Source organism: Neolamprologus multifasciatus, chromosome 6 (assembly GCF_963576455.1).
Source record: "Neolamprologus multifasciatus chromosome 6, fNeoMul1.2, whole genome shotgun sequence".
Lineage (NCBI taxonomy): Eukaryota > Metazoa > Chordata > Actinopteri > Cichliformes > Cichlidae > Neolamprologus > Neolamprologus multifasciatus.
Window position 1 is genome coordinate 11,449,738 of NC_140444.1, and position 11,421 is coordinate 11,461,158.

The 11,421-nt window shown below is 38.6% G+C and overlaps 1 protein-coding gene across 1 annotated transcript; it reads left to right on the forward strand.

The window, feature by feature from the left end:
- The first annotated feature begins 1,940 nt into the window (after nt 1-1,940).
- LOC146516520 (phospholipid phosphatase 3-like) lies at nt 1,941-9,570 on the forward strand. Its single transcript, XM_085163003.1, has 7 exons — nt 1,941-2,161; nt 2,326-2,494; nt 4,352-4,509; nt 4,616-4,902; nt 4,983-5,040; nt 8,875-9,051; nt 9,152-9,570. The coding sequence occupies exons 1-7, from the start codon at nt 2,105-2,107 to the stop codon at nt 9,248-9,250; spliced, it is 1,005 nt and encodes a 334-aa protein (XP_085019129.1). The 5' UTR covers nt 1,941-2,104; the 3' UTR covers nt 9,251-9,570.
- Nucleotides 9,571-11,421: the final 1,851 nt, after the last annotated feature.

The following is an 11,421-nucleotide window of genomic DNA, read 5'->3' on the forward strand; positions in this document are numbered from 1 at the left end:
TAAAATAACTTGTTGCTGGCTCTGTAGTTTCACGTTGCATGGAACTGCATGTTCCAGTTACCACAGTTCTTTCACACATTGGCATCAAACCACTGTGGGTATTTTCCAAAAGATGAACTTTAGTATTATTTGTCACTGACACAAGAACCACATCTTTATAAAGTACTTACTTGTAATGTTTTAATTGGTTTTCAGTAATCGTTCTCCAAACTTTCTGAAGGTCTTTCTAAGTTTTTCTTTGGACATTGGTTACTTTTTCACTCATTTATAGTTCAGGCACAAACCTGACCATTTTTAAAGGAATGCTTTTTGTTTTGTTTCTTTAGCTGCTTAACACAGGCCCACAGTATAAAATATAAACTTAATATTGTTGTGTACAACAGGGTATTGAATTAGGGTGTTATTAGGGTAGTTATTAGGATAGTCTTAGGGGCATATTAGGAAGAAAAAAAATTATATTATTGATCATTTTTGTAGGATAAGTGCAAAAAGTCAAAATACTATTTTGAGAAAAAAAGTCCAAATTTGGAGATTACAGTTGTTTCAAGGCAAACTGTCACGGCTGCTGTAGCCTCTACAAAATGCCATGTGTAGATGAGTTAGTGAGATCATACTTCAGAATTGGTTTTAGTTACAAGGAAATTATTAGCATAGCAAAGACCTGACATGGGAACTGAAAGTTCCATCTGGCCCTTCAGTTGAGCCATTCTGTTCACTGAAAGCCTCAAAAATTTGACCTCAGTGGAAGGGTGAATGTCAAGAAGCTATGTTCAAGGAAAGGAAACAGGAAGAAAAGAATAGGGTATGCCAAATTTCACAAAAACCACAGTAAATGAGTCAAATAGAGCTATTAATCCAAATTTGAAATTTATGGCTGAAATCATCCACAATATGTATGGAAGAGATCTGGAGAACGTGGAGGGCCAAAATTAATTAAATATATACATCATGAAATAATTAACTAAATGTGTTGTTAACGAATAAAAATCTGAAACAAGCAATTAATTAAATATCAGTAAATTTAATTTAAATATTTAATAAACTGTTTGTATATTACAAATGCAAAATAATTAATTGCACATTTATTTAATAATGTGTTAATTTATTTCTTTTGGGCACTCGTGTCCCTCAATAGAAGAAAGATAATGCCAATGCTAGAAAAGCATAGCTGGAAAGAAAAACATAGGATGACTCACTGGTAGTCGTGGACTGCTCTCCTCATAACCTGGAACTCAACATCCTTGAAACAGTGGGATCATCTTGACAGAGAACAGAGTAAACCAGCATCCAAAAGAAGAGCTCAAGAAGGCTTGTCTGAGAGTTTAAGCTGTATTGAAAAGAAAAGAAAAGAAAAGAAAAGAAAAGAAAAGAAAAGAAAAGAAAAGAAAAGAAAAGAAAAGAAAAGAAAAGAAAATTCAGTCTTGTTAAGATTGTATGAACTCAAAATACTGTTAACATATTTTTCTCCACTTGCTACTTCTGCCACCATCTTGTAGAATTCGCCTATAGATTTCAGTTGAGGATTATTTAAGACACATGTCTTACTTATGATATATTTGAACGGGTCAATAAACCACGATAAAAAAAAAAAACCACAATGTGTTTTTCAAACAACTATGTAAAGATTACATTTAAAAAGTACTAAAGTAATCAGACTCAAAAAGTAAAATATGTCCAGATCAATGGCAAATATTTGTTTTTTTTTTGTTTTTTTTTGTGGGCTAAATTACTTAAAAATACTTCGAATCTCAGTGTTTTTTAAAGTGATAAGAAGTTTTATTTAGTCTACTTTTGATTTCTTCCCAATCCCCCATCACCTGCATTTTTTGTAGGCGATAAGTCATACAGTAGTGATGGAGAAATATCTTCCAGACTGCATCCATGCAATAACCACCGTCACACCGTGACACATATCGGATGTGCTGCCTCTAATTAGGACTTGCGGATTTTTCCCTCCCTATTTTCCCTAATGTTCGATGAGCTGACAGGGAGAGAGAGGGAGAGAGTGAGAGATTTTATCAACTAGTTTCGCAAACCACGCATATCTTTAAGCTGACGGAGGCACTTCAGCGAGTCTGAACGAGCCCTGCAGACTGACACCAACATGAGTAAAACATTTCTCCACTTTGACAGCGAAGAAACACGTCACCACGCGCTCCAGGTAGCATATTAAATACTCCGGGAACTTTTGGATTTACTTTCACTCTCCCTGGAGATCTGCACATGAGTAGCCAAAGGGCGCTCCCAAGTTTCTGATGCCAGTAAGATCTACAACCGACCTACAATTCGCAGCTAATCGTCATGTTGGATACGTTTGCCCCGCAGAGCGCCGGTGTGCCCGTCTCCAGCGCGGACCTCCAGCTTAAACTGACGGAAAACAAGAGCGGCCTGGGGATGGAGAACGGCACTGGGAAGAAACTCATAGAGATAACTGGACCGGCTTTATCCAAAAGAAAACTTCTGGTCGGCTTAGACCTGCTCTGCCTCTTTCTTGGTAAGAAGGCCTAGCTAATTGGATTTGTCAGTGTTTAACATAACACTATATTGCTTATTGAGGGGTCTGCATTTCCTTGTACAAGGCCATGTATTCCGCAGCATAACATACTTCAACATTTAACCCTGTGTTATAAGCTGATACAGCCCTGTGTTCATTGTGTTACTGGACTTCCGTGCAGTTTTTCTTTTTTCATTAATTACAACTACACTGGTGCCAGTGTGCATTAGTACAAACTACACTAACCGATATGCTGAATGGGTCTCTGTATTTTTTTTAACCGTAGGCTACAACGTAAGAAACTTGTTTTCTCGTGAATGTTTTTATAGCTGAAATCTGCATTCGATTCAGCAGTGAGTTGATAGACTTCAATCAGCTAATAACATTCTGTTGTCTCGAAAAGGGTTTGTGGATGTTTTTGCACAATTCTGTTAAATTCTTCCAAATAATTCAAGAAATATGGGTATTATAAAGGCGAGTCATTTGTTGTTTGTTTAAATGTTCTCCTACAGCCTCGAGTCATTGATGAATTTGTTCATCAGCGACAAAATCCCGTGCACTTGTTATTCCTTTCAATAAGATCACGTCGCCCATATTAAGTGCTGTTCCACTTTGTTTTCATCCCTATCGGTCAAGAAATCAGTGGGTATTTGGCTACTTATAAACCTGATGATCGAGCTTAGAGTCTTCAGAAAAAAGCAGCAAATATAAAAAGGTGAAAAAAGGAGGAAACCAGAAAAGTAAAAGAGACAGAAAGTTAGTTTTCGCCCCTTTCATCTACATGCCACCCCTCTTTTTCTGCTCGCTCTTCAGCTCTTTGTGCCAGCTGGTTTGTGCATTGCCCAGGGAATTGTGCAGTTTCCATGACAACATACAGTTCTCAGGGTAGAGTCAGGCCAGGGAGAATTCAATAAATAATGTACGATCCATGACTATCACATGTGTGTGTACACATGCATGATCACGGCTCTACTTGTTGACCCTAGCTCATAGTGGTATTGGTGGTGGGAGAGGGGTTATGTAATGCTGGCTGACTGGAGCAAGCTGGACAGAGAAGTAGCCTGTATTAACAACAGATTGGATCTGTGCAGAAGGGTGGAGGCCCTGCGAGAAGTCTCTGTTTCTCTCTTTCTTTGTCTGTTTTGATGTCTGTTCCCCACCCTTGTCTTTTCTGTGTGTGCGTGCAGGCATGCAAACAGGAGGCAGAGAAGGAGAGAGGACACGAGAGACAAACAGAGACAGTGTGAGGCTGGTTCTGGCTCGGGTCTATTGGCGCTTTTACGCTTTGTTTTGTTGGGAAGAGCTCAACTGGAGTCACAAACAACTCCCCCTTTCTCTCCTCATCAACAGAAATGCATACACTTAGACACAAATACACACATGCGCAGCCAAACTGGGTCTTTTACTGAGAGCTCCCTTGCTCCGCTCTTCCACTCTCAGTGGATTCAGCTTTTATTCAGTAAGGAAACTGGAGCTTTCGGCTGTTCTCTGAGTTTCTTTGGTCCCAGTGGAGGAGTGTTACGACCCCGACATTCCTAATGGTTGTTCTCCAAAGAAAAAGTTGGATTTCCTTTTTTCTGTAATGTCTTACTTTCCCAAACTTTTTTCCTTTCTCAAAATCCCTATTCATCTGTCTTCTATGTTTCATTGTAGCTTTAAATGTATGTTTTGATTATATTATTTTTATCTATCATTAACAATGTTTCTTCTTGGTTAACCTGAGATGAGACCTTACTCCTCTTTTCTCCTCCCATGTATCACTTTCAAAGAATACTTTCACCCGGAGGAAAACTGGGGATTTAAAATACTTAACTTTGGTCTAATTCTATTTTTCTCCCTTTTCTTCCTCCCACTCAGCTTCCATCCCTTTATTTGCATGTGAGCTAAAGGCACTGAGTCCTTACAGAAGAGGCTTCATTTGTGGGGACCCCAGCATCACGTATCCTTACCTGCACAGAGAAGCCATACCAGATGAATTACTCATCATAGGTGGCATCATCATCACCGGCCTCACTGTGAGTATTCATCATCTTCATCATTCCTGTCGTATCAGTCACCCCATTGTCATTTATTGTACAACAACATGTAATCTTGCGATTCTCACGTTGCATCTGAATCTAGATCGCTCTCGGCGAGTGTTATCGGGTGCGTTTCCACGGTGTCAGCTCGAAGGCCTTTGTGAGGAACGTGTATGTTTCGTGCCTGTACAAGGAGCTGGGGTGCTTCCTGTTTGGATGTTGTGTTGGCCAATCACTGACCAACATGGCCAAGCTCAGCGTGGGACGGCTGCGACCGCACTTCCTGTCAGTGTGTGGCATTACCTATGCATCACTCAACTGCACACCTGGGACCTACATTGAAACAGTGACTTGTCGCCAGCCTGACCACCAGTTAGAGGAGGAAGCCAGGTGCGTATCTGCATTCATGAATTTGTGCGTTTAATGTCGTATTGAAATTTGCAATTCTAAATACTTCTCCACTTTTTCAGGAAGTCCTTTTTCTCGGGCCATGCTTCTTTTGCGATGTTCACAATGCTCTATTTAGCTGTGAGTATCTCTATTTATTAGTCGCTTTTTCCAAAATGTTTCTCTTCCTCTATCTCGCTCTCTCTTTCTCTCCCACAAACCACACATTCATACTGGCAAAGAAAATTGACTGTCTCTCCAATTTCCAATTACCATCACTCTGTAAAATGCTGAGAGAGAATGAATGAAACAGGGACTCATCCCCAGTCCAGTTAGCATCAAAGAGCGAGAGAATAAGAGATGAGGGACTGGAGGGAGATACGGCACAAACAGAGACTGCTTTGTTCTGCTTTGGGAGGAGTGTGACCTCGTCTCACTGTGCTGCTCTATTGTACAAGAGTGTGTGTGTGTGTGTGTGTGTGTGTGTGTGTGTGTGTGTGTGTGTGTGTGTGTGTGTGAATATGTGTACTCATTTTTATGCAGACGTAAATGCTGCATCAGCAGAAATTCAAGTATTTTCACAGCTAACAAGCTCAGCGTAAAGAAAATATAACATGATTGTTCATGATTGATCTTAAATGTTCTATAGTGTCCTATAGAACTTTACATATTTATATTACATGCAAAGAGAGCGTATTTAACTATTAATCTTTGGTGGGAAGATTTGGACCCGGCTTAAACAAAGTCTGAGTCAACAAACTGTAAAGTTTTCAGCTTACAACAGCATTTTAAGGAGGGTTTACCTGCTTTAAAGTGAAACAGATGCACAGGAATTACTTTTACTGCTGTTGCTGCTGTTATATAAAACAGTGTTTCACAGCTTTCAGTGACTAAAGCACAGAGGGGTCATTGTGACATCTATTATTTCAGGAGCACACATCTGGATCTTTAGCTACCCGACTTTGTTCTCTCAAAATGTCACTAACACCACTTTATTTTAAGAGGGAAATTATTATTCATAATTTTAAAAAGAAATCTTTTTTAAACTTAGGAACTCACTGCCTAATTCATAAGTGGAACTGAAGGCACAGTTGTGCACATTGAGTCTTTTCTTTGTCCTGACTTTGTCTTTCTTTGACTTTCCATGGTACCTTTTTTGGTGGGAGTGGGGGGTTGATAATTTAATGTGATTTTCATGCATCTCTCTGAGCAAATGAACACTAGGGTGCCAAAAGTGGAAGCCACTTTGTTAGATGACAATGAGAGCCGACTCACAACAGTCTCTCGACATAATATCGGGTGTTTTATGATGTGAGTGGCACGTTGGCTGTGACACACGTGTGACAGTAGATCAGGAATAATTTCAGAATAATTTTTGCTGCTCGTGTGTCCATAAAACAACAGTTAACTGTTAATTTACCATTAAACAATAACAAGATTATTTGCCTCCTGTTGTATTGAAAGTTATCGTGAAAGCTTTAACAGTGCACTGGTGAAAAAGAGGGGAGATGGATAAAAAGTCAAGTTAAAATGGATATAAAGTGCCTTAAGAGAGTAATTCCCAGCCATGTTCCCAAGAAGGGGCACAAGTATCACCGATGGTATTTCTTTAGTTTTCAGCTAACAGAGCTCAACTAAATTAAAAAAAAAAAATGAAATCACCATTAAATTAAAGAACTGCACCCATACAAGTCTGAACAGTAAACTTAAGTAAGACTAAGCAGTAGAGAAAAAGATGAATGAATGAACCTACACAGAAGTACATCATTAGCTCGTTGACACTGTTAACTAATAGTAAACCAAATGCTTATGCCTAAGCATAACGGATAAACACTTTAAATAGCTAGTTAATCTTATGAATAAAATTATTACTCATTTTTTTAAGTAAAATATGGCTAACAGTTAAATTGTTCATCACGAGTTCAAACACAAATGCTAGCAAAATATTATAGATAAAATGTTGAACTTGGTCACCAAGACTCAAGAAAGTAATGCATACAAAGGTAGTAGTTGATGAATGCTTACATTATAAATATATATATTTATGAATATCTATGAATAGTCTTTTGCCATGTTTCTGCCATTTCGGGATTTCTTTCTAATATTGCAGGGTCTTTACCCTTTATGTACGATATAAAGCACTTTGAGGTATTGTGGACTGGAGCTATATAAATAAAACTGAATTGAATTGAATTAACTATCCACAACTAGAGATGGACCGATCCGATATTACGTATCGGTATCGGTCCGATACTGACCTAAATTACTGGATCGGATATCGGAGAGAAATAAAAAATGTAATCCGATCCATTAAATATCAAAAAAGCACCTCAAAAAACTTGCGACACGGTGTAACTCGGCTCATAACCGTAGCACGTCGAAGCAGTGTGGTCACGTGATAGAGCGGCTGCGTGTATTTGTAGCCTGCTAGCAAACATTTTATCTCTGAGGAAGTTATCTCAGATAGAAGTAAAGCAAGTGTGTAAGTTCATCTCTGAATGTTTGTAAAGCATTCCCGCGTTAAGCTTAACAACCGATATATAGAGCAACTGCCTCTTCTCTCTTCCTCCCTCTGCTACTTCAATCATGAAACTGCTTAATGATCAGCTGATCGGCTTTTCTGTCGCGAGTCCGTCTCTCTTCTTTGTTTTTGGCCCACTTTGCACCAGAAAGAGGAAACCAGCGGCTGAACAACAGCAGCACGTTTAAGCTTGATAAGCTGTTGTTAGAATTTATTTAATATTACTTTCTAGACCAGGATCTTTTTCTACGCAGCTGACGGCTGGTAACTGTGCAGGGGCGGATCTAGCAAAGTTTAGCCAGGGGGGCCGATAGGGCATGAACAGGGAAAAGGGGGCACAAAGACATACTTTTCTTTCTTATTCTCATTTAAAATATCTAGCTTTTAATTATTTAATAATTATCTGAATCTTACACCCAAAGTTTTAATCTGATGTAAAATGTATAGAAGTCCATTACTGTATATAATAACTGTTAAGTCTAATATACCCTAGTAAGCTGTAGTACTTTTTCCTTTGGGAAAGTACCATCTGTGAATTCTGCAATTCTGTTGAAGAAAGATGTTGAATCTATTTAATTATTCTTGAAAAATAATTTATTTCTGTGAATTTTTTTCACCCTGCATCAAATTAAAGTTGATTACATTGATTAAGCATCATGAGGAAGAGCGTGGTTCCCTATTTTCTTTTGCTGGGAGTTTGCAACCCTATTAGTTAGGTTGCTTAATATTTCTGCTAAGTACTCTTTAAAATACCAGAATAGGAAGGATGGTGCAGGTTTAACTTTATTAGATTGATCAGTGTTGCTGATCTATGAAATATTTTGGGTGCAGTGTGTTTTTTTTTGTTTTTGTTTTTTTTACATACAGGTATAACAGAATAGCTTTAGTGAGTGTTGTTGTTGTTTTTTAACTTGAGTATGAACTTATACAAAAAGCAGCAAGATATTAAAAAAACATTTTTGTTGATTAAAAAACACACTATATCGGATTCATATCGGTATCGGCAGATATCCAAATTTATGCTATCGGTATCGGTATCGGACACAAAAAAGTGGTATCGTGCCATCTCTATCCACAACTGATAAGTCCAGAAACAGGTGTTGAGTACTCTCAAAGATGCTTCAGATTCTATAACCGCCTGTAACCTTCATATGCAATGTTTAATCATTTGCAGTATCAAAATTAAATATATTTGCCATTATCACACCACTCACATTTACAAACCTCTTTCACAAAAACAAATCTTAACCCATCTCAGAAACCACTTATCCAGTCACCATCCACCATATAGCCCTTACCTTCTGGTGGAAGCTGTAACTCCCTGACCGTCAACACAAAGAGAGAACTTTTGTTCCCCCTCCCCACTGTAATCCGTATCTCTTGACTTGTAAACGTCTTGTATCTGTAATGTATTGCTCAGCGCATTTAATATTGTTTTTGTTTCTGTAATATAGTTTTACCTGCAGGCACGGCTGACGTGGCGTGGAGCTCGGCTGCTGAGACCCATGCTGCAGTTTTTCTTGATTATGCTGGCAATCTACACAGGCCTGACCCGTATCTCAGACTACAGGCACCACCCGTCTGATGTATTAACAGGCTACATACAGGGAGCTCTCACTGCCTACTGGGTGGTCAGTATAACTTGCCTGCTTGTCTTTGTGCATCAATGCGTGTCCACATGTCAAAGTCTGCTTAATCCTCAAGTTGGGCATGTGTTTATATTTCTCCCAGGCCTTCCACATCTCGGCTATGTTTAAAAGCTCCAGTTCAGATCTCTCTCCGACCGAGACCCTTGACAGCCCCCTGTCACCCCACCATACTGTTTGCTAAACCTCATTCCCACTTACCGCTGCATCTGCCTGCATCCACCTGCTGCCTGAAGACGGATTTGGACAGACAAGAGATTTGAAGAATGCAAGGCCATTTCCTGTGAAATCAAACTACAAACCTCAGTATTTTGACAGAGTGAGGGGAGAAAAGGAAAGCAGACCTTATGAAATACTGTCAAAGCAAGCAGTCACAATTTTGTCCTTGAAACTGACCTTAGCTTCACATGTAACACTTACCTGTGAGATGAGACTACAAACAAGACTGAACGCAGAAGAACCACTATCACTCCACATATCACTTGTAAATATATAGTTTTTTTTTTACAATTCAAAAACTGTAAAAGCACTTTTTTATGTCCATGATAGTGTTAATAATTAGCACTCTACAATGACTTAGTATGTAGCATGTAAAATATTTCATACAAAAGTTAATTATTTTGTGTAGTTTATTTATCCACCCACTGAATGTTGTTGAAGGAAAGCACAAATAGCAAAAAAGCAACTCATTTAAAAGGTTTGCATCGGGTGATTTCATCGGATGCATCCGTGCATCTCTGTGTTATGTAAGTGAGAGGACTCCTAACAGGATCTTTGTTTATGGAAGAGGATGGATGCCACTAGTTCTCAGACTTTATAAAGTTATGCATGCTTGTAGATAACTTACCAGTCCATGAGAGCACAGATCATTAAAAATAAATAAAAAATGTTTTTTTTTAGTTGTTTAAATTTCATTGTAATGTATGTAATTAAATGTTTTGACCACTTGGGGGCATTACTGCAAGCGTGTAAAACAGCTTTCACATGTTTACATAAGCAGACAGAGAACATGTCATCACTCATTTGGACTAAAGCGTCTCTGTCCACCTGAGAATTCCAATATTCTTTCTCGTTTCGCTTTGATTTGGTCTCCCCAGACTCCACGGGTAAGTTTCTAATTTTTCAGAAAGTCACTAACTTTGTCTTCCTGCTGTTTGGTGCTGGCCAGGTGGCACAGGGTAGATTTATCAAAGCTTGCCTAAAACAACAGCCTGCTGCGACTGAAACAAGATTAAAGAGAACCCGGATCAAAACAGTAGAGTTATTAGGTGTAAAAATCAAAACAATGAGCCAAAGATGTTCAATTAGCACTGTGCAAATGAGCTGGAAAGTTGGCGATAATTCTCTGCTGTTTTGTCAGAACAAGCAACACCTTACATTACACTGTGTCATTTGATCTGTTTCGGGCTAATCCAGAAATATTCATTAGTGGAGCTTTAAGCAGATAGCACAAGAAAGCAAACATTCGCATCATTCACATTTATTATATGGACTGCTTTTTTGTCAATATGTTTTTGTGATGAACCAAATGGGACCCATGCAACTGCAGTTCATTTAGTATTGAATTCATTTCATCACACTTCTCTTCTTATACTCGTCGTCTTTGGGAGAATCCAAAACCTTATTTAGGGAAATGTAAAAGTGTTATCAACTTTTCTTTAAAATATCAAAATTAAAAGCAATCATTGTGCGGCTAAATAGTTCCTGACAGAATGACATTGCACTATTATTAATGCATGGATGTGTCCAAAGCATTTACATTTTGCAACTGGATTGACTTGGAGCTCATTTTCATTACTGTCTATTTTGGGAAAATCTCTCTTATCATTCGAATTTGATGCTTTGTATGTAATATCTTAATTAGATGTAAGATCGATGCATTAAGGTTCAATATTTCCCTATAAAATAACATATTAATTTAAAACACCAATGGCAGTCACCTTAGACTACATTGCTTCTTAGACACTAACATTTCTCACTCTCCTCACATCACATTCCAAGCACACCCTCCCAACTTGTTGGTCTATTAAAGCTGCAGAATTTTCCATCTCTCCCTCTGATCTGTCAATGAGGCGGCTGCACGGAATTGCTTCCTGCTGTGTCGACCTCTCCACTACCTCAGCATTCACCTGTAGACTCCAGGGGGCATGTTTACTCATCATTCCCCAATTCCTATATCTGCTGGGTTAGATGAGCTCAGAGCCTAGACTACAAACTCTAACAATGTTCTGTTGGTGTAATAAGTCAGTGGTCTGATTGAACTGTCATTTTTAAAAAAAAACATTCTGGCTGCAGTAATAGATGGCTTTAACTCCTCTGCAAGTTGACATATTTACATTTACACAAGCACGAACA